Here is a 26,518-nt window from a genome sequence, read left to right on the forward strand (position 1 = left end):
AGCGTCAGAATGACATTTATGTAAAGCTCAGAACACTGAATTCAAAGGTGATCAGGGCGTGATCAAGGCAAAAATGGTCGATGCCGACAGGTTGTGTGGGTTGGTGGGGTGCCAGCCTTAGATGCTTGAGCACGATCCAACTGTGGGACGAGGAAAGGTGGTCTTCGTGTGGTCTCCATGCAATGTCAATAACAATTGTTCACGCGTCCGCTGGCATTCAAAATAAAACTGCAATGACGAGCGAGCAACGAAAAAGGTGAATGCTAAAGGCTGAATGTTGGACCACCCAGGTAGGCCATAGCCATCAAGCATACAGCAACACTGACGGGTGGGAAATAGAAACGAGATTGACGCCTTAGCACAGGAAGCTCTCATGGCTGTGAAAGGCTGCGATAAAGGAAGCAGAAGCAGAATTAGAGATACCACATCTTGAACGACTGCGGTACCCGCATTTTAAAATTTCTCAATCTATCATTGATAGCCTCTTGGTAATATCAATTTTCATTCGCACTTCCAGCTCGAATGAACTGACGATTGGCTCTACTAGACTCTAGAGGCAAAAAAAATTAAGGATCTTGAAAATAATTAGCAACATCAGGCTTACAACACACAAGGAGAGCTCACCACGGGTCCTGCAAACACAATCAAAGAATCCCTTGCTCGTACTTGACTACGTCCGGGTTTCGCTCGCGGAGACGGAGGCATGGCATCTACATCGACGAAGGCAACCGCCACGAAATCGATTCTGACACCATCAATGACTTTGAAGGGCCATAAAGACTCGATTCGATCTATATCCTACTTTCCAGACGGCCAGCGAATGATCAGCGGATCTTATGATAAGACCGCTCGACATTGGGATCTAAAGGCAGGAAAGGAGATCGAGGAAGCACGGGGTGTTTGTGAGAAGGAGGTATGGGCAGTGGCAGTATCAAGGGATGGTCGATTGGTTGTCACCGCTGGTGGAGATTCGAGTAGTGCGGAGCTGAAAGCTTGTGAGGTTGAGACGGGGATTGTGAAAACATTCAAAGGCCACTCGGTTACGATCAACTGCATTGATATCTCTGTGGACAACACCCTGCTGGCGAGCGGGGAAGATAATTTTACAGCACGGATATGGAACATGGACACCGGCAAACTCGTGGCTGGTCCACTTACGAGCAATGATTGGGTGGGCGCAATTCGATTCTCCACAAATTCGAAAAAGCTTGCGGTCAAGTCGTTGGTGGGGAAGCACCTTGAAGTCTGGAATGTCGACACCCAGGAATTGGATGTTAAGACAGGCCTGACATATGGTGGACAAGAATTCACGTATTCGCCGGTACTCTGGACAAACAACAACAAAACCATCATAGCCGCATTCAGCTTCACCACAGATGACAATGTCAGGATAATCTACGAGTTTGATGCGTCAACGCTAGACCCTGTCGGAATTCCTTTTGAAGGGCACACTGAGGTTGTCGACAGTCTAGCACTTTCGTTTGATGGAGCTCTCCTTGCCAGTGGTTCTTTCGATGATACCATCAAGCTCTGGGATTGCGAGTCCCGCCAGCTTCTCGCCTCTTTCGACGTTCAGAATCTCATTACCCTTGTCCTCTCACCCGATTCGCGCCAACTAGCTTACGTGACATGCACCAAAGATGATTACAAGATCTACATCTGCGAAACTCCACCTGACATCCTTGCTCAGGCCTGTGTACGTATTCCAAACAAACTTCTACTAATCGTGTGCTAACATTTTCTTACAGACCAGTGTACGCAAAAAGTCAGCCTGCAGCCATTTACCATCCACTCCCATCAGTTTCGCCTCACAGTCCGAATCCTGGACTGACAGACACGCCGGAACCTTTCGCGTACAGCCTACAGACATGCGACCGCTTCCTGATATGCAGCAGTGGCCTGCTGACATGCAGTCATCGTCTGATAAGATGTGGGGGAAACACTACGAACTGGGATTCCAGCCACTGGAGACACTGCATTCTAATGGAGGCCCTACGGCAGATCTCCAAAGTACAACAATATCGCCTGTCATAGCTCTTCTTCCTCCACTGCAGATACCCTCTTCTACAGTAGGTTCACGGCTATCCCAGTTACGCCACGAACCCCGCGAACTCCTTCCCTCCTCTTCCCATGCGCATACAGTCTTATCCGCTTGTAACGATGAGCCCCATGATCTCCCCCCTGAAGCGGTGCTCCAAAACCTCACAGGATACATCACTAAGGACGAAGACTATCCTACTGCTCGTGGCGGGTTTGGGGAGATCTGGAAATGCACCTATCATATAGATCGGAGATCGGTCAAAGTTTGTATGCAATGTTGTTTGCCTGTCCGTCTAAATTGACAATTGGGCAGGTCGCAGTGAAAGCGTTTCAGGCGTACACGGCTGATCAACTTGGTGCAGCGAAGGCGAAAAAGATCAAGGTGAGTGGCATGACAAAGGACTGGATCTGTAACTTATACCACAGGGCGCCACTTCGTAGAGGATAAAGCGTGAACTCAGGATATGTGCCAGCCTCGACCATGCAAATATTCTGCGCGTTTTTGGTTATACGTATGGCTTCGGCCCATTTGTAGCAATAGTCAGTCCTTGGGCGGAGAACGGTAACTTGACCGTCTATTTGGAGCGCGAAGGTGTGGCTCTTCCTCTCGTCAGACGATTCCAGCTGGCAAGTTCTCTCTTCATATATTTTGGGTTGACCACAAAAACTGATGGACAACTTAGTTAAGAGAAATTATAGCTGGCCTGCGATATCGTATGTGATAGACTAAATTTTACTGTTACCGGACCGAGCCATAACTATTCCTCATAGTTCACGCCAACAGTATCATCCATGGTGACTTCAATGGGGTGAGTTCGATCTTCTCGATGGTTCCAATTTCATTGAGACGTAAGCTCCAGCCTAACGTGCTGATCCATGGTGATGGCACTGCTTGTGTTGCTGACTTCGGTCTTTCGTTGATGTATTCCGAGTTTATAAGCGCCTCTCAAGCTTCCTGGACGTCCACGCTCAAAGGAAACATGCGATGGATGGCTCCTGAAATGCTTGTCGAGCGGGAGGATGGCTCTCAAGCTCGGCCAAGCGAGCAAAGTGATATGTATTCATTCGGCGGTATCATGCTGCAGGTACGTCTGGGTTCATTTTGCCTGTCATTGATATCACGAGCTCCACTCGTAGGTCCTCACCAACAAAGTACCCTATTATCACCTCACGAATGATGCCGCCATCATACTTTGCATAGCAAAGTCGCAAACGCCTGCCCGATCTCGTTATGCTGAGGTCCCTGAACAATACTGGAAATTTATCGAACGATGTTGGTCTACTGCTCCTCAGGACCGTCCCTCGACAGAGCGAGCTGACACTGTGATCAGGAATGAATTTTACTCGCTGTCTAGACTTAGTTAATTCTTGCACTGTCTCGCATTCAGAAATCTTGTTACAGTGCAGCTATATGGATAAACCTAGGTACGCCTGTATAGTACGTAGGCTCCCCCAAAAATTTCTCTTATAATATTGGGGCACACTTATACCGTGACGGGGAAACTTCAGTCATACAGTCATTATTGGAGTCGGGAGACTCATTGTCGCTGACCAATGACGAAAAAATTATCCTGTTCGCGAATTCTGCGATGACCTAATTCAACATGCAGGCGGGCACTGGCTGGTCTGACTGAGTATCTCGTTGTCAGACCTTCGAGATAGAGGGAACATGACTGGTTCATGTTCTACTAGTGCCAGCCCTGGTGTCACAACTCCCTGTAAGTACGCTGGCTTACTAGAGTTCCCATAATCTACATAAATACTGTCCGCGATACTGAAACACAAGCTTTCAGTATCACTGTCTTTTGGCGTAACAGTTAAGGGACGACAGTCTTAGCTAAGTTACACTCCATCGTATAGCTCTATACCATTCTGTTCTGCCCTCGTCTTACGTCAGGCTTTGCACCAGTGGCCTTGGAGAGCGGGTTTCAGGCGTTGCACGAGCATCACCAGGCTTAGCCTTTTGAATTCTGGGACAGGTACTTCAGTTGGGCACACCGACACTTAGCACTTTCATTTGATGGAACTCTCCTGGCCAGTGCTGCAGATACTACCATCAAGCTGTGGGATTACGAGTCCCGTCAACTCCTCGCTTCCTTCATCGTTCAGAATTTCATTGCCCTTGCCCTTTCACCCGACTCGTGTCAACTAGCTTATGCGACATACGCCAAAGATGATTGCAAGATCTGTATCTGCGATACTCCACCCGATGTCCTTACTCAGGCTACTAGTGTACCTGCAATATATCCTGTTCGTGTGCTAATATTACCTTACAGACTAGTGCACGCAAAAGTTGGCTGTCTGTGATTTATTAAAGTACGTGCCTTATTATTTTACTCGTTGCACTACTTCATCTGTCGCTATGATCGCTGCAGTCTGACGCAACTCGTCGTCCTCCTGCTGGGCGCCGCAGACCACCAATATCTGTCATACATATGCTGCCGAGACCTTTGCCCGCAATAGACCCGCAGCAAACCGTTTTCGTTCGCCTTCGCAAATTTCTTCCTTTCTCGTCTCGCACAAACGCAGCACACCCTGTTCGGAACGATCAACTTCGTAATCCCTTAGATGTACGTCTCTTTTCTTGTTTATGTTGGATTTGATTCGACGCTCGCGTTGCAGTTCTCGGCTACATTGCCCCTACCCCCTCTCTCAGGGCACACCTCAACTCAGGGACGTCCAGATATGAATTCCGGAGAGAGCGTGAGTTTCGGCTACTTGCCGTCACATATTCGACTCACTCTTTTTAGTCTCAACCACTACCAATCACTCGATCGTCTCCCTCACCACCCACCACATTCACATCCCGCATACACCAGCTATCATCCTGGTGGCCCGTTCGTGGAGGTAATGCACAGTCCCGCAACGTCGATGTCCCTCTCGCGCAGGCTAAAGAGGTATGTTCATGCATTTTTCACATTGTATCCAAAATATAATGCATGAACTTACAGCGCAATGCTGCAGCGGATGCTTCGAAAAAAGATGAAGATATAGTACCCTCGACCCTCCCTCACCGAACCCTGATTCACAACCACCAGTCGCTGCGGTGCAGACTAGCACGGAAGAGCATGGAGGCGACCGGTCATGTTTCTGCTTCTAGCATTGTGCATTTGACATTCCCTGTACTTTAATATTATCGTCCACTCACACTCAGTATTCTATAAGCATGGATACATATGTTTTGTGTAACTTTAGATCTCACCCTGTGTTTAGCTTGATGCGTTGGTACATGAGCGAGGCACATCAGTGAGCTATATGCTCATGATGCGGTGCTTTGCCTCTTTGTAGTAAGAGCTTCGAGATTAAGTAACGTCTATTTTCTCTGGTAAACGAATCAGCAATTACATTCCTTCCTCTCTGGCTGCGTATGATGTACACCTTCGCTAAACTGAGATCGACATCCCAGAAGTTTTGCACGCTGATCCATGTATCGCGTCTGGTTGGACTAAATAGAATATAAGAAATTCGAGATGCAAGAGGCTAAAACACCGACCCAAAGTACAAATCATGGGAGCGATACCGTTGCGACGTGATAAATCGAGTTGATCAGCGATGCCAATCAATATTCCGTCTTGGAAAAGCTTGGCAGTGTTGGTGGTCGAGGGTGACAATGTTGAGGGGAGACATCTGGAAGTATAACAGCTTCGCTGATACTTGCGCCGTCGACGAAGCACACAAGAACAAAGGTAGTCGTTCATTCATTCTTTCATAATGTGTTTCTGGCATTCCGTGCCCAATGCTCCGCGCTGGGAGTCAACATTTTACCAAACAGAGCCTGGAGGCTGGTGGTCAAGGATATCACGTTTTGGTTGATGTAGAGCTTACCCTTTCGCGCCCTCACAGCTGCCTTTCAGTGGGACAGACTCTAGTTTTCCCTTGTCGCACTCCAGGTACGCAGGTCTTGCCTGCAGAAAGGCTCGGTGTTGCACATTTGCAAGCAAGAAGCGCCAGAATGTCTGCGTCGCGTGGGTCGTGTCGGAAATGCCATCTGTGGTGGGGAAAGCAAGATGGAATTTGGATGGAAGTCTGTTGCGTGGTTGGCTATTAAAATTGCGGAGGTTGTCAGCCATACAAAAGTGGGTTTGGGACTGGATAATTCCAAGCTTCGACTTGGGAGCAAAAACATTCTAGGCTATCAACACATCGTCGTGCACTATAGAGTTGATTCTCGTTAGGGTACGGGTGAATCCGAGTGGAAGCGCGCGCATTTGACATCGGTTTGTACTTGGAATGCATTTTCAAAACCTAAGGCTGAAAGTACGAAATAGACTCGATCGAATGTCTTCCCTCATAGACGCTGCAAGAGAAATATTAATGAGGACGCTCTCATGATCGCTAGGAAGCCTTGTTGGTGTTTCAGATGACGATGATACCTGTCGGACTTTGAAAAAACAAAGTGTAGAACGACTATCGTCCGCAACTGCACCTTTGGAAAGCATCACCGACTCATCCGACTCCACTATGAATTTCACATGAACTGTTCGAAAAAATTGTTGGTGCTCCCTAGGTGTGATATCAGACGGTTCAATAATTATTCTATCCATATGTACATGGTAGTCCAGCACATCCCCTCCCCGAAATACAACAGCATGCAGCCCTTGTAAGTTAGGAACACTGATTTTCGCCTTGATCAACAAAAACTTAATGAGTCGCTTAAAACACGCATGGCCAGCAATGGCACCACCTCACTCACCTTGGTGAGTTTGTCTATTTAGACCATACTCCTTCCACAGAGCTGACACTCGACCACAGAGAACAGTCAAATGAATAGACGCCCATGCTAATATATAAACACACACAGTCCACCCAGATCAGATATATACACGGAATGCCTCTCGAATTTTTTCTCAGTATCAGCCACTCGTGCACCATCCCCAGACTTCGTCCTTGCGACGTTTGACTAGTTCTCGCCTTCATCGGGTTGCAGGATGTGGACAAAGTTATATTTCGGAAGCAACGCTTCCAGTATCCACGAGGTTGATTGGTGCGTTGAGTTTTCGTAGGGAGAAATGGACGCAGACACTGACTCAGTGATGTAGGCGTCTGCAAGTGGCACTCGACTATGCTAATTGGCGTATTCACCTGAGCTTCGACAACGACGCACTCGACCCGGTTTTTGCGCCTAACGCGGGAGCACTAGTAAGCATTTTTGATTCTTGACTATTAGTGCTGGTTTTGATAGGATGGAGCCAGTCATATGGTTTGCACGCTTTTGATGTGCGCACCGAAAGTACCTTTTGATGGAGACGTGTCTTGAAAGTCACGATAATGTGTATTATTTTCCGCGTATTGTGAGTCAGATGCCTGACGCTGCGGGCACTCACTACATGCGTGAAAGAAGCACATTGGCTTGTGCAGATCCTTTATACGTCGTTTGTTCCGTTTCATTGGGACTTGGAGCTACAAACACTTCGATCCGTTCTAGGAATGGCCAAGTCTCCAACGGGCAGACGATATCTTCCTACATGAATTGATTCCAAGTCAAATCAAATGTGAAGTCAATGACCAGCACTCACCAAAATCCCGCAGGTGCGCAGTGGCCTTACAGGATACTACATCCGGGAAGCGATTCATGAAACTAAGTTTCTCGTCGCGCTTGACTGAATGGTACGTCTGTTACTTTCGTTCGTAAAGTCTATTGACATGATCTGACATGTTCCGCTGGACACAGATCGCTTGTGGACGTGGAGATACTGTAATGTGGGGTGCTCATTCAAGGGCGCGGTAACTCGCTATTCTGTAAGAGAAGAGAAGGTTTGCATGGGTTACTAGGGTGTGGAGTTCGTATACGATGTCCTTTTGGACTGTCTCTGCAACCCGGAGACACGGCCTTCTATTGGTTGTTGGCCATATATATATATCGTTAGTATCAATAACTATGGGGTATCCTGTCCGGGGTGTTCATATTAATGGATTTTCTCGATAGATCTCGAGTGCGCAATTTCGGATGGCAATATCGTCGGTAACGTCTGGCGAACATATACACAAAGAACATACGCAGCTAAAGGGGAGACTACTCTAAAATCAATAAGATCCGACGCGTCGTGTTCAATATTTGTGGATAAATAGCACTCCTCTCCACTTAATTGAACATCTCCACAGCCGTGTTGTGGAATATCCCTGTGGCCTATGTGTTATATCATTGTCCGCTGACAGAATCAAGGTTAGTGGACACATTCCTTTGTATTCGTGCTGTTTAACTTGGGTAACAATTCGTGGGCCACAGCGCTTCATCCACCTGTGGCGGGTGCTTGGACAGTTTAAATACTGCAACTTGTGTTTCATACCTCCTCTTTGCCATACATCGCATTTTGCCTTGTACGTCTATTATCTAACTTGTGTACTGTGAGTTAGTCTTCTACACATACTTCACCTTTTGTCGCTCATCTTGTCCTGCCACAGGCTAGAGCCTACCGCCGTTCTATATTTGAATATGCAGCAGCAGCAGCAGCAGCAACCAGCTCAAACAGGCCAATGGTCGATCCCAGGCCCACCTCAATATGGACTCCATCAATACCCTCCCATGCCTCAGCCTCCATCAGTGCCGTCACGTCTTAATCCTTATCCCCCAGAAGTCTACACATATGTATATCATCATTGGATCCAAGCGTGTCACACACTCTACGGAGGGCAATACTCGGCCCCTCCTCCCGACCAATTGGGTGGGTATCCCCCCGCCGTCCAGGATACGGGTGTACCGCCGACGGCTGCGCCACCTAGCTATCCTTCCGCACCCCCCTTGGTGCAACCCACCCAGAACCAACGTTTGGAGCAAGTACCAGAGCAAGCACCGCCGACTAGCTATCCTTCTGCACCCCCCTTGGCACAACCCTCCTACAACCAACGTTGGGAGCAAGTACCAGAGCAGCAAGCACCGGAGCAGCCCTACCATTTTGGTGGGTATCCCCCCGCCGTCCAGGGTATGGGTGTACCGCCGGCGGTTGCGCAGCCTAGCTATCCTTCTGCACCCCCCTTGGCACAACCACAACCCTCCTACAACCAACGTTTGGAGCAAATACCAGAGCAGCAAGCACCGAAGCAGCCCGACCATTTGGGTGGGTATCCTCCCGCCGTCCAAGGTATGGGTGTACCGCCGGCGGCTGCGCAGCTTAGCTATCCTTCTGCACCCTCCTTGGTACAACCCTCTCGCAACCAACGTTTGGCGCAAGTACCAGAGCAGCAAGCACCGAAGCAGCCCCACCATTTGGGTGAGTATCCCCCCGCCGTCCAGGGTATGGGTGTACCGCCGGCGGCTGCGCAGCCTAGCTATCCTTCTGCACCCCCCTTGGTACAACCCTCCCACAACCAACGTTGGGAGCAAGTACCAGAGCAGCCAGCGCCGAAGCAGCCAACACCAGAGAAGCAAGCACCAGTAGCCGCCGCTGAGGAAAGCTCTGTCAAGCGTGGAAAGCGCAAGGCGGTGGACTTGGATGATGATGATGCTCCCCCGCGAAAGAAACAAATGATCCACCCCCTCCTTTACCATCCCGATTTTGTGAGTCCATTTTCTGTTTAGTTCTCGCTATCATTCTGACGGTTTTATCAGGAACTGGTAGAAAGTCACGGTGAAGCCCGTTACAGATGCTGCCTGACGCAGTGCGAAAATGCACCTTCAGTACGACAAGCTGATATTCAAGGTCATATCAGATCGAAGAGGCACCAGAAGGTTCGGTTCATATCACCAGGACGTGACGAAGCGTAAGTACTGCAGTGCTTTCAAATGCGACTTTGGGGCTGATATATAGATTCTTGCTAGTGTAACTCGCGTGGACTCTTCGGATATAGGCGGCTCTTTTTCCAAGAACCAGCCAGAGGCCGGCAAGGTGTCTCAAAGACCTTCCGAAGGTTTCACTTCAAGCCAGCCATTGGAACATTTTTCCAACAATGTTGAAGAAAGTGCCAACCCCACTTCGAGCGAGCCGTTGGAAGAGCCTTTCAACAATCTTGATGAAACTGTCGATCCGGCTTGGGACGAGCAGGTGGCTTCGGATGAGCAGGTGGCTTCGGATGAGCAGGTGGCTTGGGACGAGCAGGTGGCTTGGGACGAGCAGGTGGCTTGGAACGAGCAGGTGGAAGAGTGGTTCAGCATTATCAACAAAGCTGCCGAATCGACTTCGGGCAAGCAGTTGGAAAAGGCTGTCAACAATCTCGAAGAAACCGCTGACTCGGCTTCGGGCGAGCAGTTGGAAGAGGTTGTCATCAACCTCGAAGAAACTGCTGATTCGGCTGCGGGCGAGCAGTCGGAAGACTTTGTCAACAGTCTTGACGGAACTGACGCTTCGGCTCCGGATGACTTGTTTGAATATTGTATGAACAATTGGGACCTAGCTTACAAAGAAGCTCCGGGCGAGCCGTCGTTGGAAGAATTGATAAATCGTTTGGTGTCTTCGAACTATGAATTCATCGCTATTTAGCTTCATCCTTACTACATTGTAACATACTGTACACTACATACAAACTGTGATATGGCTGCAAGCTGGTCTTGCCAGACTCGTACACGAGGCTATACTGCTACCTTTGAAATTTAAAACAAAGTTTCTCTTATTTAACCACCACAACAGTATATACGTAATATCTACGGTCTCCAATCCCCATATCCTTGTTCAGGAACATACATGTCCCAGATTGGAAGTACTGGCTACGCTTGGGGTCTCTACATTGATGGCTGTGTTTGGCGTACGTCAATAGTGTCTCTGTTCCTCGTCGAGTCTGGAGTACTTGGAGTGAGCATGGCCCACTTCCTCATTGCTACTGCCATACCATTGTACTGCGACAGTGACGGGAAATCCGGAATTCTGTCCTCTTTGTGCAATGATTTGCTTCTGTTTACCACAGGTAGGCTTTGCGGCTGATCCAGTCGGTGGGCGTAAAAATGCAGCCATACAAAATTGAATTCTACTGGGACCCTGACTAACCCAGGTACCCGCGCACTTGGATCAAGCATTTGCGCTGGAGAAATCTCTGGTTAGTGTTGATCGAGGACGCCAAGCTGTCCGGTCTCACATCACCGCTAGCCTGAGCGCATGTCATGACAGGTGGATGGATGGGGCGGTTTATGTACAAGCTTCAGTAACCTCACTGCTTCAATGGCAGCTGGCGGCAACAAGTTACCGACGTGTGGATTGAATGTCAACTGTATGTACTGCACTTGACAGGATTAGGTATGTATTTCCAAAATGCAGTGCTCCTCCACCCATCTCATGACTGATCTGAAACATTGCATCGTCACAGCTATGGCTGTTTCCCCAAATGTTTTGAACGTGGATCGACATCATGTAGGTGCGCTTCTTTAAATCCACCTAATGTCAAAAGTTATTGAAACCGTGCAATGATGATTTACATAATGCCCGACGCAGTGCATGTATCATTTGAAACTCAATGCCGCCGTAGACAATGCCACCTTCAAGGGGTATAAAGTTGCTCAACTTATTTGCCATACAAGAAATACCTAGAAAGCGCCTTAACCCTCATAGCCAACTTCCCGTTAACATGCTCTTCAAGTACATAGCTGTCTTTGCTGCAGGGATTTCTGTCGCCTTGGCTCAGACAATCGAGTTAGGGTTCCCTCAGAACGGGGACAACTTCTGCCCCGGTCAAGAAGTAATCGCTCAAGTTATTCTACCGGTTGGTAGTTGGTTCGTTTCTTAGTATAATGTGTCACTCTGACAAATGCTATAGGGATCCCTAGCATCTTGCATTCAGGTTGGCATTGCCTTAGCAATCGATAACTGCGTGGACGGTTTGTGCCCCGTCCCAGCAGAGGAGTTAGGATCTGTTCTCTATGCAGGCCCTTGGACACCCGATACCCCCCTGGACCACCCTCCTGGTGGTAACTACCAGAACTTTACCGTCACTATTCCGTCCTACCTTGCAAAGGGTCCTGCTATCTTTACACTCACGCACTTGTGTCTCCTTGGGGTACGAGATCTTCCGTTTTTATCTCCTTTCGTAGTCTGAGGACGTTTTTATAGGCGGCTCCATATCCACTCCTTGAATATCGTAACGCGACGGTGAACATTGTGTGAACGGTGGACACCGGAGAAAGGTTTTCATCATGTGGGTTCATATGGATGTGCTGGATCTGGACTGTTGTTTCGTGTCTTCATTATGAAACTCAAGGACTTTAGTAATTGTTGATGTAGGATCGGAGGAATTACTGTCTGTCGTACTTCGCTAGCACTCATACATGCCATCAATTGATGTAATTACGCATAATCTGCAAGTAAAGAGTGAGCACTAGACTGGGAGACGAAACAAGGAAATTCATGCGAACTCTGGTAAAAGTTTGGAATCACTTGTTCTGCTCACAGCGTGCCACCAAGGAAGACTTGAAGACTGAGCATACATGTGTCAAGACATATTGTTCGATACTCTGTCCCGCGTTGCCTGTTCCATGTTCTTGCCCTTCTCCATGTGCTGCCCACCGTTGCGCGTCTTCAAAGACTCGGTCAAGTTGTTCACTGTCATCTCCACTTTTGACAACCCCTTGGGCGGGTTAACATTTAATCTGGTATCCATATTGAAATCTTCCTCAATTTCATCGTGCCGGGGACTTCGCCAGATATGCCAGAAAAAGAGCAGGGTGACGGAAGCAAATAATCAAAGAAGACTCAATAGAGTCACAAGTATGATTGTACTGCTTATGTTGGTGCCTTGGATGCAGAAGGCGGCGATGGCGATGGTAAAGCAGAGGACGGACCATAACAGTGACACTACTGGAAGTGAGAGAAAACAAGCAGTAATGGTCAAGTCAACGTGTTCACCCAGGTGTCGGACATGGTACAGGTACGACTCCTGAGATTGAATCAATAATCCATCATAACGTGGAATTGGATATGATACTTGCTGCGTCCTGGTGGAGCGCGTCCGCCTTGCCGCGGTGTCGCCACACGTGGTGCACCTCGAAGGCAATGCTCATCATAGTGAACAATGATGATGCAAGTGAAGCGGTTTTTTGCAGCGCATCGATCCCCCTAGACGAATGAATTTATCGGTTGATGGTACACATATTTGGTTGTAATGCTTACAGGAATGGCCAGGAATACTACGTTGGCATTGACGAAAACAGTCGCCAGCGTTTGAATGTATGCAAGTTAGACATGTCTACTGCCGCTCGATGGCAAGCCTTACAAGCAAATTGGAGTCTGTCGTCATGGTGAGCTTAGATAATGTTGCAGGATGGACGGCGCTTACCCGCCCATTCGTCAAGGAACTGTTGCATCAACTTCCGAAAGTCGGGGAGGTAAACGACCCCTTTGACTCTTGTCCCTTGTAGCCGCGTCCGGTACATGGAATGAGTCCCAAATAGTGGCGAAGGCAAGATAATCTCCAGGAGCGAGAACTTCGGAATAGCTATATTCGGTTTTCAGGTGTGCCCCAGTGATACCGTGTGCGAGATTTCTCAACTTCTGTCATTACTCTGGCGATATGCCATACGATGGCCGGAATGACAGCGTTCTCTGTCGATCCCTGTCTATCTATATTACAGCATTAATAATTAATTCTGCAATGCATCACTGACCAGAAGACGATAGAGCTACCTTTCAGATCCTGATATATTCGAAGAAAGCGTTCACATTGACGATCAACAAATGGGAATGGCGTGTTTCTGAAATCGCGGATCCTTTCTGACCGTAAAAAATCAGCGTACGTGACCAAATTGAAGCGACGGTGACGAAAGTAAACTTTGCCACTGCCAGTGAAGTGAACGTATTTGGTCCAGAGGGGGACCGATGATTGTTCTTGTTACCATCTCGGGGTGTGTGGTCCCTCGTTCGGTTTTGCTCTTCGGGTCATAGTATCTGTGGTTAAGGTGGCCTCCCTTACAACACCTCTCTGAGGGGTGGTTTTGACATAGGAGCGTTCTGATTCTTTACCAACTTCTGTACCAGTTCGACTAAAGGTCGATGTAAGTGAGCCACGGAGGCACTATCTGATGGCGCCAAGTGTTCGTCCATGTCAGAAGATCTTTCCTCAAGAGCAGGAATGTTATTCGCAAGTCTATTCCACTCAGCTCGAGCGGCAGACATGTCAGTCGGAACAAACTTGAAAGTCGGAGGGAGAGGGAGGTGGTGTCATTTTGTGCGTCGGGAGTAGCCATTGGCTGAAGGCGTTTGTCTGAGTTCAGCCATGAAACAGATCTGGTCCTTATATTGATAGCACACTACAAGTGATGCTGTTGTTTGCAGAAGGTCCAGGGAGCCTTTCATAATATGATAGTGTTTGTGGCCAGGAGCACGGACAAGTACATGTTGCCATTGCAGGTCCATGTAGGTCTTTGTGTCACCTGCATTTCAGAATCAGATAGGAAAGGTCCCAGGTCTAATCAAGGGCTGTGATTATGAATGTTTGACTAGTGGCCGCTACTAGGAGTACTAGCACTGATTCGGGACAAGACATTGTGGAGTCTGGACAACGAACAAAGACAAACTTTCCTATCTAGGAATAGGAAACTAGCAACTTGCGGTCGCCCCCGACTTCGTTAAGTGTCGCATTCATCATTACAATCCGAAAAAAAATCAAGCAGCTGCTACATAATACCCACGCAACGATTACACTATGACCAGCGACTGGTGCTACTAGTAATAAACAGTAAGATACAATACTCTCAGCAATTACCAAGATAGCAACAATTTTGCTACGACGGTCGACTCTCCCCTCTCCCGGATAAAAACGACGAAAAAGCAAGTTCACTGCTCAACGGAGCAAGTCCCAGCTTCGGATTTGGAGGTGGTTCGACCGGAATGGGTGATCCTGGCGTCTCTCCTAAACGTGAGCCAGATGGAAAACTACCAGTTTGGAAGGCAGACAGGTCTGGTTTACTGTCGAAGACCCCTAAAGTTGGGTAAGCTTTGAGAGTAAATAATGAATATTTGCAACGTACCTAGCTTGCGAAGCCATCGCTGCCGAACTTGGTGATATCCCCTCGATGGTAACGCTTTCTGGACCAAGTCCCACTTCTGTCCGTATTTGGCGACGGCCTGTCAAAACGTGTCAAGAATCTGGCTGCTGTATAATCACAAAATATTGACCTGAGCAAGTAGATCATCCTCCTCCTTGCTCCACTTGACGTAAGGACTTCGCTGCCTCTTTGGGATATCTTGGCCCACAACCCTGGTGACTTCCTTGTTCTTCGTGATCGCCACAGATTCTGTTCCAGTTGCAGGACTAGAACTCGGTTCATTATTATCAGCGATCGAATCAGCACTTCCTGCATCAGTCTTTCCGGGAGCTGTCTCGTGCCGCAGATGTGCTTGCAAATCCGACGGGGCATCTCCCCAACTACTACTGATCGGGGCCGTGACTGCCCGTTGGTGTAGTGCAGATATTGGGGCCACAGCTTCTGTAATTGTGGAACTTTCATGCCGAGGAGAAAGAGGAACGAGGAATGGATCAATGAGTGCGGACTGACTGGGGGGCGTATTCACACTAGGATCGGGAGTGGGCTCGGCGGGAGGTATAGGTGGTGGTGTAGCCGCGTTGCTGGGAGGATCATGCCTCACCTGATCAGCCGACTCGGGTCGCGGAGGAGGGGTAGGGGATATTGTTATAGGCTGAGTGGGGGGAGGCGTTGAGGCGGTCGCGATTTCACGAGCAGAACCGTGGTCCCCGGACGCAACTTGTGAAGATCCATCGGCCCATTGGACTGGACGTAGATTTGGCGGTCCAGAACCCCAGTCAACTGCATTTGCTCGGGGTAAAGGTGAGGGACGACGGGAGCGAGGAGGCTGGGGCGCAACATCAGGTACGGATTGCTTCCTTTTTGACCTGCTTTTCTCTCTCAGCTGATTGTCGGGGGATTTATCAGGAATAGAGGGAGCCTTCTCCTTTCCTTTGCCCTTGGGCAGTGAGTGAGGTTCCAAATGATTCTGCTGATCTTGCGAAGAGAATGCGGCGGCTTGGTCAGCTAGTACGTCCAGCCCTGATCTAACCCTGCCAACAGCAGCTGAATTGGAACCAGCTGAGCTACCGTTCGGCTGTCCTGCACCTTGATCTCTCGCTTGATCTCTGAGCGCACTGACCTTGTCCCGAGCAGCGATTTTCCTGCGTTTCGGTACAGGACTATCAGGCATTTCGCTTGATCGCGAACGCCTCGTGCCAGTGACAGTCTCTTCCTCATCTTCCTCATCATCCATCATTGACCTTGCTGCACTCAAAAGAGAGTCCAAAGGTGTTGGTGGGTTCTGGTTACGCGCACCTTGCTGCTTCTTCTGTTGGTGGGTGGAGGAAGACGCTGAAGCCGCTGTCTTAGAAGAGCTTGGGGTTTGTAGCAGGTGATGTGAATATGCTGGAACAAGCACAGGGACAGCACCTGGGCGCATAGGACTATTAAGATAGACGTACCCTGGCCCAGGGGGAACAGCTGTCGTGCGCTTTGGTGTCTTGGGGGTAGCAACAACGGTTGATGTTGATCCCTCTCGCTGTTTATCCAAGGTCTGTGTGAGGCCAGCCATTATGCCAGCACGCTGTTTTCCGATTCTCTTTGCCGCTAGGAGTAAGTGTTCTGTTCTTGCATCCGCAGTTAGAACTCGCGGAGCTTGTCTTTGAGAGTGCCGGCGCTTGGAAGGATGCGGATGGAGACTTGCTGCCGCTGTACGAGGTTTCTGCTTTGGTGTGGTTGTAGGTGTATCTTCAGGGTCTCCTGGATGGTCATCATCAGAAGGATCAGGACCAGCGTCCTCGTCTTCTGTAGTTAGTGGATCTTTCTTTCTCCGCCGGTGTGAACGAGTCTTTGAGACTTGATTCAAGGTGACAGTCCCATTCAATGCGAGAGGTTGCATTAGAAGTAAGGGACGGAGGCGGGATAGTTCGCCTTCGAGGATAGAGAGACGCGACTGAGTTTCATGAAGCTGGTGGGGAATCAGAAATGGGGGTGCGTAATGGAAGGTGGGGCTCACTCGTTGGCGGAGACTTCGGTTGTCTGCTTCAGTTATAGCATGTTGTCGCTCGAGCTCCTGAATCGAAGTTAGTCACTGGTAATCCGAAGAAAAAGGGGCAACGAAGACGACAAAAAGTTATAATGAATTTTCACATGTCTATTAAATTGGCTTACTGCCAGCATCATCGCGGCCGAGTGATTGGCGTGAAAAGTGATTTATCAAGACGACCATGCAGTCTTGCTAAACCAACATCGCTAAAAAGAGAGAAGAATGACTTACCTCATCCTTGTCAGACGAACTCCTGTGCTTGGCCTGCTGTACAATAAGTGCTTCGGCCATCCGTGCCCAACCATCCTTCTCTGAGTTCCACCGCAATCTCTGCTCCTCTGCCTGTCGCACGAGCATATCGCGCTGGTCAGTTAGGCAGGATATAATTTCGGCCTGTCTAATGATTTGCTCTGGATCAGGATGTACGACATCATTTTCCTTCACCGTCTGTCAGTATAGATATGGAGCTTAAGTCTCATGCCCTGTGATAGTATTGAATGGGACATAACGCACTATATCGGGTAGCTCTTTCTCCCCTCCACCAAGATCATGCATATCCGTAATATTCATGCGTATTTCTTGTATGTCAGTGTCATTTTGGGGCCTAGGATATGCGATTTTGGGCCGGAGGGGTAGTTGGGAGTCATCCAGTGTTGCGAGTGGTGGCGCCGGGGAGAGGGATATGATATGAACAAGGTCATCAAGAGCTAGGGGTGGATATTCATTGCTCATCACGACCGACAGTGAGAGGCCTTGTCAGTGCGGGTCGTGGTCGTCGTGGGTGACGATGAGCAGGAGTCGTCGACCGCAAGAAATCAAAAAGCCAAACAACGCCAACCCAACGCGCGGTGCACGTCACATGATCTGTCGGAGTTGCATAAGCTGTAGTCATGTGACATTGCGCTGTTGCAGTTGGACCGGCTCCTGTTTTGGAGAACGCTACGTCTTTCGTGCGTTTCATGATTTTTACGCGATTTGTGTTTAATTACTGCCAGTGATACCCCTCATCTTGTGCATATCTTGATCATCATCAGCGACGATGGGTTCAACCCCATTTCATCGTCTAGCCCTGGTTCTTCCCCCGCTGTTTCTCACTGTTTATCTCTTAGCCAGCTTCCCGAGACCACCTACTGTACCCATCATCCACACATCCCTAGCCCACCTTCCGAGCTCATCGCCGTCGTGGAATGTATTCCCAGAGGACTTGTATAGTGGAGGTGCATACGCTAACCTACCTCTAGGACGGGTATGTACTTTGCTGATGCGTACCCATGTTCTAGTACTGACGAGTATATTACTCAGGTGCGATATTGGCTCATAGGACCGGAGCACGGACGGCGTGTGCGTGTTTGCGTGCGCGCGGGTATCATATACTTATCAAGACTACTAGATTGTTTTGATACATGGACTTTCCATCCCGGCCATCGTCTGGAAAGACGTAGCGCCTGTACTAGCCTCACGAGGTTACCGTGTACTTCTGTATGGTGTGTTATTGTCTTGCAATGCATATTACGATCCGAACCCACTCATGTTGTAGATTTATATGGTCGTGGTTACTCGGATGCCCCCCAAGTAACTTATGATACCACCCTTCACACCACCCAACTTGCGCTCCTTATGCAACACGTCAAATGGGATAATGCATTTATTGTTGGATTGTCGATGGTAAATTTGTCTTATACTGTTGATCCACCGCTTAATCCCTCTCCAGGGAGGTGGCATTGCTACTGCATTCTCAGCCCACTTCCCTCATCTGGTGAATGGAAAGGTCGCTCTTATTGCTTCAGCAGGTATTATAGAGGTAATTGGCAACCAGAAAATCAAAGTTTTAATCTAACGTATCTCACATAGTCGAGCGATATCTCTCGTACCTCAAAATTTATGTCAACTCCCCTCGTGCAAACTGTGTCCGCCCTCCCACCTTTCCAAGTAAGCTTGAGGGACTGCTCCATTTTATCTGCCATCTGACTTTGACGTAGCATTATATGCGTCTCCTTGCGAATACCTCTAAATCCTCGGAACTTTGTGAAACCAATCCGATACAAGAAGTCTGTTTTTCCTAATCACCTGTTTCACAGCCACTAACTACTACTGTCTCTCTCTCAGATTGTCCGTCTCCAAACCGCGCATCTTCCTCACTACAACGCTGCTGTGGCATCTTCCCTTCGCGATGGCCCTATTCGTGGCTTACACTTTGCATTCCAATCACTCGCACGCTCTAGCAACCAAGTGTTGCTCATTCATGTAAGAGTTTGCTCCATCAATCTACCACTATGATGCTGACTTTTGCGATAAAGGGCACGTCAGACAAGACTGTCCCTTATAAATATGCTTCTAAGATACAAAGTCTCGTACCGCAAGCCGACCTCGTCACCATCAGCGATGGTGGCCACGATCTCACTGTAACTCACGCATCCGAGGTGAACGCCTTGCTACTTCACTTTCTCGCCGATGATTACTCGTACAAGCCTCGTGGATGAGTATTTTTCACTTGATAAAGGGGCTAATCCTTTTCTTTGATGATATGTATCTGCATCCGCGCACACATGCTATTCGCTACTCATCGTCGAACGCTATTCCAACGTATAATCTCTCTTGCATCATTCTGGATACCATGCCCATCTCACTTTATTCTCGTCTCATGTTATCCTCGCTATTCATCCGCGTTACACTTTACCTCTTTTCCTGTTTGCATTACTCTACAAAGCAATATTTTGTATTAATTACATTTTCTGGAATGAATGAAGCACTTCGAAGTTATACGGAATAATCATTCACCTATCAAGCATTGTGTGTCGATATTTCCGCCTTAGCTGTACGCGCGCTAATGACTGTCACTGACTGGTAAGTTAAACCTCGGAATACGCGAGGTGCTATGTAGCGTGTTAAAGGTGATTTTTTGTCGCTTCTATGTTTATCGTTGGGTCATGTCTTGATAATTATTTAAATCGGGGAATCATCATGATTGTCTGCTACCGCAGAACTCTTTCTCCGGTGTCTTGAAGAACTCTCTAAAGAGGTCCGGTAACGCCATAAAATGGTTTACGGCCCTTGCTAAGTTACAGTCCGATCAGTTTGTCCACGGCAGTGAAAGAATGAACGTTCCTTCGTCAACCTTGCACCATGCAGTAAATGCAATGTATTTGGAGAAGTTCCCTTACGAGCAATATTCTTGACGTGCGCAACTCTCGAACACACGGTGAGAGAGCCACTTTTCCCAGCAATTGAGGTGCATTGGTCTGTGAGGGAGCCAGAGATGTATGTCTTCAACACCTCCAGAAAGGACCGTGAACTTCCCTTCCGGTTTAATCATAAAGTGGACATATTGGCGCGGTCTCAGTCTTCCGTGGCAGAGCGACTTCGACCAGTGCAACACATCGGGTGACCTACTGGTGGATGGATGATGTTCTGTCGGTAATTTTGGCCAAGATGAATCATTGGAACGGTGACCCTCTGTTCGTCCCGACGACGTTATCTCCCAGTTTGAGGAAGTTCATCCCCTTCCGCAAGGTCGCTTAACCAGGCAACTCTCCCCCGGAGGACCTCACTTCACCGACCAGAGGGTGATGTTCAGTCAGACTTGACTTAACTTTGACTCATAGTCAAGTAGTCCCCTTGCTCGTCCAGACGACAATTCCTGCGCCTCCGCTTCAAACAGAAGGGTAGTCATTCCTGTGGACAGGTTCGTCGGAAGTATCGAAAAGAAGTCGTGGACCCGAAGCCTTCGAGACATTCACGACTGTAAGTTACCTCATGTTATTATATCTCTTTTGCCATTGTGAACACCTCCTGCTGAATATCAGTAGAGACGTAATCTATCACTGGCAGAAGCTAGGTTTGTTGCCAAATTTCCGACAGTGATCAGAGAATCTGATATGCCAGTCTGGGCAGAGAACAAGCGTATGTCAATTGATGGGAGGCGTAGATGTTTCGGAATTCCCTTTGCAACTTTCTCGTCTCAAGCATGAATAGTATCACCTGCCCGTCAATGGAGGATGCGACGATGTTTATTTTTCCAAAACAAGTCATGCTGCACAGAATGGTCATAAAGCTCAGGTAAAATGCGAAATTTGACAGATGAAAGCTAAATAAATGATATGTTTACGAAGACTGAGCCTCGAAGTGGTCGGTTACCGCAAGGCGAGATGGTCCTGCTTCTGGCTGTGATTGACTAGCTATCGGTTTCAATTCAATTTCTTCGTGCTGGACCCTGAAAGACTGCATCAGTGAATAAATTTTGTGAACCAATATGTTTTATATACCTGGGAGGAGGCAGGGCGACTGGATCAAGAGCATTTTCTTCCTCTTCGTCGTCCTCGAGTTCATCATCATAGACTGGCCGTGGTTCCTGCTTCTTTTCCTTTTTCTGGAACCAGCTGAGGCAAAAGAAGAGAATAAATGGTCGCCATCCGTCATCCACACCGACAACATCAGCCTGGTGAATGACGCGATCAGATCTCACGAACGCAGCGGAACTGTAGAAAACAAACATAGGTAGCTTGTCCGAGTGGAACATTGTCAACTTTCGCAGTTTTTCGTTTGGGTTCGCGCGCCTTTTGTTTTCCCTTGTCTGATGACGACCGGACGGGGTTGAAAAAGGCCCCGCCACCGGGCAAGGGAGTCGATGGAGAATTGTCTCCATGAAGGTGATTGGGAGGTAAGGGTGATGTAGCTGGGAACTGCAGCGCGAGTCTTGAGTGAGTTGTAAAAGAAACAAGAGAAAGAAACTCACATCTAAGGGATCACGAGATTGATCCTTCCGACCAGGGCGTACCATGTTCATGCGAGGAGAGAAGCGAAGAAGTTTGCGGAGGCGAAGGAAAGTGGGCTCTTGCGGGTCACTTCTAGGCGGAAGTCTCGGCGCTATAGGTACGGCGGACATCATTGGTCTGCGGTGCCCAGCAGGAGGACGACGAGTTGCATCAGACTGCAATGATAGCGATGAATGAGTGGTATGATGAGTAAAAGAATGAGATGCTGACATTCAGGATATCTCTTCGGGCTGATTTTTTGCGTGCAATGATCTGTAAGGGAAATGTTAGTACACGAACAGTAGATGTGTGCGGGGAATGCGTACACGGGCCTGAGCAAGGATGTCGGGTGGAATATCACAGATGCAGATCTCGTTGTCGTCTTTGAAATTGGTGGATGTCGTGTAAACCAGTTGGCTTGAAGTGGATGTCGTGTAAGCCAGTTGGCGTGAATCGGATGAGAGGACAAGGGGAAAGGAATTCTGAACGTCGAAAGAGGCGAGGAGCTGTCGCGACTCGAAAGCCCAGAGCTTGATGGTGGCGTCGTAATGGGAAGCACTGGCGAGGAGAGCACCATCAAATGAAAGTGCTAGACCACCAATGGTCTTGGTGTGCCCTTGAAAGGGGGCTCCGACAGTCTCCAGCGTAACCGCGTCAAACTCATAGATTTTCTTGGCGAAGTCATGTGAAAAAAACCCTGGCTCAGATCTCAGACTCAGAATCATCTGCGGTGGAGCTATATGTGGCTATGATGGTTTTGTTTTTGTTTGTCCAGTAAACTGGCGATATTGTGCCTCCTCCTCCACTGGGGTTCCCTAACCTCACATTCAATTTCTGTGATTGGACATCCCAGACTTCGAGGCACGTCCCAAAATCTAACTTGACTGCGAGCTTCTTCGAGTCTGGGGAGAATCGAACTGCGCCCACGCGACCAATGCTCTTGAATGGACCAGCCACAAGTTTGCCAGTCTCCAAGTTCCATATCCGCGCTGTTTCATCGGATGACCCGCTCGCCAGCAGGGTGTTTCCCGCAGAGATATCAATGCAGCAGATTTCCCGTGAGTGTCCTTCGAATGTTTTCACAATCCCCGTCTCAACCTCACAGGCTTTCAGCTCCACACTGCTCGGATCTCCACCACCAGTGACAACCCATCGACCATCTCTCGATACTGCCACCGCCTCTACCCCCTTCTTGCAAACATCCCGCGCTCCTGCCGAGTAGTCTTGTCCACAGATCCGCTGATCATTCGCTGGCCGTCTGGGAAGTAGGATATGGATCGAATGTTATTTCCATGACCCTTCAAAGTCGTTATTGGTTTCAGAATCGATTTCGCAGTGGCTGCATTCGTCGACGCGGAAGCCATGGCTGCGTCTCCGGGAGTGAAACCGTGAAGTAGTACGGGCAAGGTATCCTTTGGAAGCGTTCAAAGGTGCCCAGGTAAGGTCTCCCGGTATCAGTGTACTATATGACTAACACTGACAGTGATTTGAAAATGAGCCCCTTGGTAAAGCCAAAAGTTAGTCCATCCCTGCTGGAAATACAGATAATATTGTTGAATCACCGAGAGATTCTGGTTAGTAGCGATGGACTCGAGGAGCGATGAATTATTGAATATGAGTACAGCTATTAGTGTTAGGCGCCACGCCGCCACCTCACATATATGCCGTAATGTACGCCCTCTCCGATGCATGGCAGCAGTGTGCATTGCACCGAATTCTTCCATCCATATCAATGACATTAATATTTAATTGGTTTTTATTCAGTTCTCAGCTCACAGCCACGGCCTATACTTAGCGTCAATCTGTTTCCATTTTCCACCTACCTGACGGACGACAACTGTGATTGCATATCGTTGCTCGCTTGTCGGATTCACTTTAGATGCATGAATGTTTAGAGATAGATACCACTATTCCTCGTTTCATCATAGCAAACGTTCCGAGTATAAACAAACAACGTTGCAGACACGCGAATGTTTCAGCGCCCTTTTTGTTATCCCTGACCACGCACCGACCACCTTATGGATTCACAACGTAAATTTCCGGTCTGTGGACGTTTCTCTGACGCTGATATAAAGTACCTTTTCAAAGAGTTCAAGGTCGCCATCACTATACATACTCGTAAGCGTGTCGAATGTCGGAAGCTTGAGCTGTAAACCTGCAACATCTAAACCTGTCGACGGTATATGTCATTGAATCTCATCACTTGTAAATGCCATAATCGCATGCTCATCACCCCTACAAGTCACAAAGTATCCAGTGCGCAATCGACGAGATGGTAAGTCAGATACCAAGAGAATCTATCCAAGATGAGGAAGTGCGAAAGAAAACAACGGAATGAGCCAGTCTAGGCATCGATGATAGTAACTGGCACCCTGGAGGTTGTCATTAGTAGTTGGAGATGTGACTGAGAGCGGAGGTTTGAAACTCACCATTGGTAGTAGAGGTCCGCAATACAAACGAAGTCCTCAAAAACAGGAACCGAATGTCCTATGAATAGGGATAATATCGTATACTCCGGTGCTCGAGCCAGCCTGCTTGAATCAGTGTATGAGAGATGGTACGAGAGATATATATAAAAGAGGATGATTTCGTATGATCCGAAGTTGTCGTGTATCATTGTGATATGCGGTGAGACGGTGTGTCATCTCATGAGCGCAAGGAAACACATTCCAACATGGCCCATCAGTACTTCAATTCGGAATATTGAGCGAGCAGACACGGCATAGTCTATGTATGAACATGATGTTGCCTTGACAAAACACTTTGATTTGTGTTTGTCATTGTTTGGGCAAGGGTGCTCGACTCGTTTCCCGCCAGTACCCAACGTTCAACACCCAACTACATATATCCTCAATCTCCTACTACTGACTCACTGGCAATATTCCTCTCGCTCAATTCCTGCTTCGTCGATTCTGATACCGACCCCCTTAAGATAACAGACTAAATTGTTTCGTTCGCTACGTGCACATACCCTCGCCCACATCTACCCCAGGTACATCCGTTCCACCACCACAAAAACGCTCTACACGCAGATTCAACACCCTCACCGGCGCCACAGCTACATTGCGTGCGCTGTCACACCATCCTCTGTGACCTTTCAAATACAGATACGTCTTGCTGCACCTCCCACCATTATCAGAGCGCCCTCGTCGATCGCGCTGCGTGTGAGATAGTGCGGGGCTCAGAGGAACGTGGTATATGGATCGTACTATGAGTGAAGATGCACAGTGAGTGTCTCCCTCGTTCCTACAATTCAAAAGCTAATTTGACAAGACACGGGCTAAACACATGTGCTTCTGCGCAGATTCGTCCATCTAGTCGCACCTAATAAACAGGCATATCCATTACAAGTGCTGGTAGATTGACTTGCAATATCGTCTAAAACACATACGATGCAGCAGCTCAACTCGCCAGCATTAGAATGGCAGGTGTACACAACTGCTCAGATCCCAAGTATGCGTGTGGAGATAATACAGATGAGTCTCGCCTTAGACAAGCTTTGCGCTCATTTGTCGATTCGCTTCGTCGCATTACTGTCAATAAGGGGGTCGTTTCTTCCGTATCTCACGCAAGCGTTACGACTGATTGTACACCTTGGACAGCCTTTCAGCGCATTTTCGCTAGCTCGCCAATGAAAAAAAATTGAAGAGGATCGCCTCAGATCGCCATGTCGTTTCACAAGTCAAAATATCGCTTCTGTTTGCAGCATGTTGAACGGTAAGACACTCGAGATACACAGCATTTTGAAGAACAGAGGTCGCTAAGTTTTCATTGTACCTTGACGGTAGCTTCGACGATTTTGGATACAGAATTTCCCTTGCGAGCAATATTCTTGACGCGCACAGCTTTCCAACACACGACGAGAGAGTTATTTTACCCAGCAATTAAGGTACATTAGTCTGGGAGGGTGCCAGAGATGTATGTCTTCGGCACCTACAGAAAGGACAGTGAACTTCCCTTCTAGTTTAATCATAAAGTGGTCTATCCTGGTCATATCGGGGCGATCTCGGTCTTCCGAGGCAGAGCGACTTCGACCGGTGCAACACCCCGGGTGACCTACTGGTGGGTATGGTGTCCTGTCAGTAAGTTTGACCAAGATGAATCATTAGAACGGTGGCCCTCTGCTCGTCCCGACGACGTTATCACGACTTTACTCCCAAATTGAGGAAGTTCATCCCCTTCCGCAAGGACGCGGAATCTCCCATACCCAGACAACTCTCCCCCGGAGGACCTCACTTCACCGACCAGGGGGTGATAACCAGTCAGACTTGACTTTTACTAATAGTCAAGCAGTCCCCTTGCTCGTCCAGACGACAATGCCCACGCCTCTGCTTCAAACAGGAAGGTAGTTGTTCCTGTGGACACGTTCGTCGGAAGCATCGAAAAGAAGTCGTGGGCCCGCAACCTTCGAGACACTCCTGACTGTAAGTTACTGCGCCTCTTTGACCATTGTAATCAAATGAAAGTGCTAGACCACCAATGTGCTGGGTGTGCCCTCCAAAGGGAGCTCCAACAGTCTCCAGCGTAACCGCGTCAAACTCGTAGATTGTCTTGACGAGGTTATATGGATCGGGCTCAGATTCTGAATCAGTGGTGAAACTGAATTCGTATGCGGCTATGATGGTTTTGTTGTTGTTTGTCCAGAAAACTGGCGATAATGCGATTCCTCCGTCACTGGGTGTCCCTATGCTCACATCCGATTTCTGTGATCGGACATCCCAGACCTTGAGGCACGTCCCCAAATCTAACTTAACTGCAAGCTTCTTTGAGTCTGTGGAGAATCGAACCGCGCCCACGCGA

The 26,518-nt window shown here is 48.4% G+C and overlaps 8 protein-coding genes across 8 annotated transcripts; 4 read left to right on the forward strand and 4 right to left on the reverse strand.

Annotated features, from left to right (window-relative positions):
• Positions 1–437: 437 nt before the first annotated feature.
• Positions 438–5,171, forward strand: DFJ58DRAFT_744691 (uncharacterized protein; the record flags this gene model as incomplete). Its single annotated transcript, XM_041387337.1, has 13 exons — positions 438–488; positions 548–1,696; positions 1,749–2,303; positions 2,354–2,422; positions 2,482–2,649; positions 2,724–2,754; positions 2,812–2,849; positions 2,901–3,125; positions 3,178–3,363; positions 4,416–4,610; positions 4,663–4,743; positions 4,791–4,937; positions 4,992–5,171. The coding sequence occupies exons 2-13, from the start codon at positions 704–706 to the stop codon at positions 5,169–5,171; spliced, it is 2,868 nt and encodes a 955-aa protein (XP_041245377.1). The 5' UTR covers positions 438–488; positions 548–703.
• Positions 5,172–8,466: 3,295 nt separating this feature from the next.
• DFJ58DRAFT_875636 (uncharacterized protein) lies at positions 8,467–10,454 on the forward strand (the record flags this gene model as incomplete). Its single annotated transcript, XM_041394423.1, has 3 exons — positions 8,467–9,535; positions 9,587–9,738; positions 9,797–10,454. Exons 1-3 carry the CDS (start codon positions 8,474–8,476, stop codon positions 10,452–10,454), a joined length of 1,872 nt encoding a protein of 623 aa, XP_041245378.1. The 5' UTR covers positions 8,467–8,473.
• Positions 10,455–11,299: 845 nt separating this feature from the next.
• Positions 11,300–12,255, forward strand: DFJ58DRAFT_780689 (uncharacterized protein). The gene is made up of 4 exons (XM_041389753.1): positions 11,300–11,318; positions 11,371–11,664; positions 11,719–11,958; positions 12,012–12,255. The coding sequence occupies exons 2-4, from the start codon at positions 11,434–11,436 to the stop codon at positions 12,063–12,065; spliced, it is 525 nt and encodes a 174-aa protein (XP_041245379.1). The 5' UTR covers positions 11,300–11,318; positions 11,371–11,433; the 3' UTR covers positions 12,066–12,255.
• Positions 12,256–12,845: 590 nt separating this feature from the next.
• Positions 12,846–14,069, reverse strand: DFJ58DRAFT_840204 (uncharacterized protein; the record flags this gene model as incomplete). Its single annotated transcript, XM_041392590.1, has 7 exons — positions 12,846–13,013; positions 13,068–13,084; positions 13,234–13,381; positions 13,459–13,517; positions 13,581–13,590; positions 13,691–13,841; positions 13,867–14,069. The coding sequence occupies 7 exons, from the start codon at positions 14,067–14,069 to the stop codon at positions 12,846–12,848; spliced, it is 756 nt and encodes a 251-aa protein (XP_041245380.1).
• Positions 14,070–14,527: 458 nt separating this feature from the next.
• Positions 14,528–16,937, reverse strand: DFJ58DRAFT_288116 (uncharacterized protein). The gene is made up of 3 exons (XM_041379682.1): positions 15,072–16,937; positions 14,924–15,020; positions 14,528–14,874 (listed from the first exon to the last, which is right to left on the reverse strand). Exons 1-3 carry the CDS (start codon positions 16,818–16,820, stop codon positions 14,678–14,680), a joined length of 2,043 nt encoding a protein of 680 aa, XP_041245381.1. The 5' UTR covers positions 16,821–16,937; the 3' UTR covers positions 14,528–14,677.
• On the reverse strand, positions 16,938–17,699 carry DFJ58DRAFT_632663 (uncharacterized protein; the record flags this gene model as incomplete). The annotated part of the gene is made up of 3 exons (XM_041381228.1): positions 16,938–16,994; positions 17,199–17,414; positions 17,481–17,699. Coding segments are annotated over 3 exons (492 nt in total), but the record flags the coding sequence as incomplete, so codon positions are not given.
• Positions 17,700–17,820: 121 nt separating this feature from the next.
• DFJ58DRAFT_780696 (Alpha/Beta hydrolase protein) lies at positions 17,821–19,752 on the forward strand. Its single transcript, XM_041389754.1, has 9 exons — positions 17,821–18,213; positions 18,270–18,308; positions 18,358–18,451; positions 18,505–18,632; positions 18,679–18,768; positions 18,819–18,896; positions 18,947–19,015; positions 19,074–19,211; positions 19,265–19,752. Exons 1-9 carry the CDS (start codon positions 18,007–18,009, stop codon positions 19,445–19,447), a joined length of 1,026 nt encoding a protein of 341 aa, XP_041245383.1. The 5' UTR covers positions 17,821–18,006; the 3' UTR covers positions 19,448–19,752.
• Positions 19,753–21,068: 1,316 nt separating this feature from the next.
• DFJ58DRAFT_840207 (uncharacterized protein) lies at positions 21,069–21,483 on the reverse strand (the record flags this gene model as incomplete). Its single annotated transcript, XM_041392591.1, has 2 exons — positions 21,069–21,177; positions 21,230–21,483. 2 exons carry the CDS (start codon positions 21,481–21,483, stop codon positions 21,069–21,071), a joined length of 363 nt encoding a protein of 120 aa, XP_041245384.1.
• Positions 21,484–26,518: the final 5,035 nt, after the last annotated feature.

The sequence above is a fragment of the Suillus subalutaceus genome (assembly GCF_016647625.1).
Source record: "Suillus subalutaceus strain FC151 chromosome Unknown DFJ58scaffold_35, whole genome shotgun sequence".
NCBI lineage: Eukaryota > Fungi > Basidiomycota > Agaricomycetes > Boletales > Suillaceae > Suillus > Suillus subalutaceus.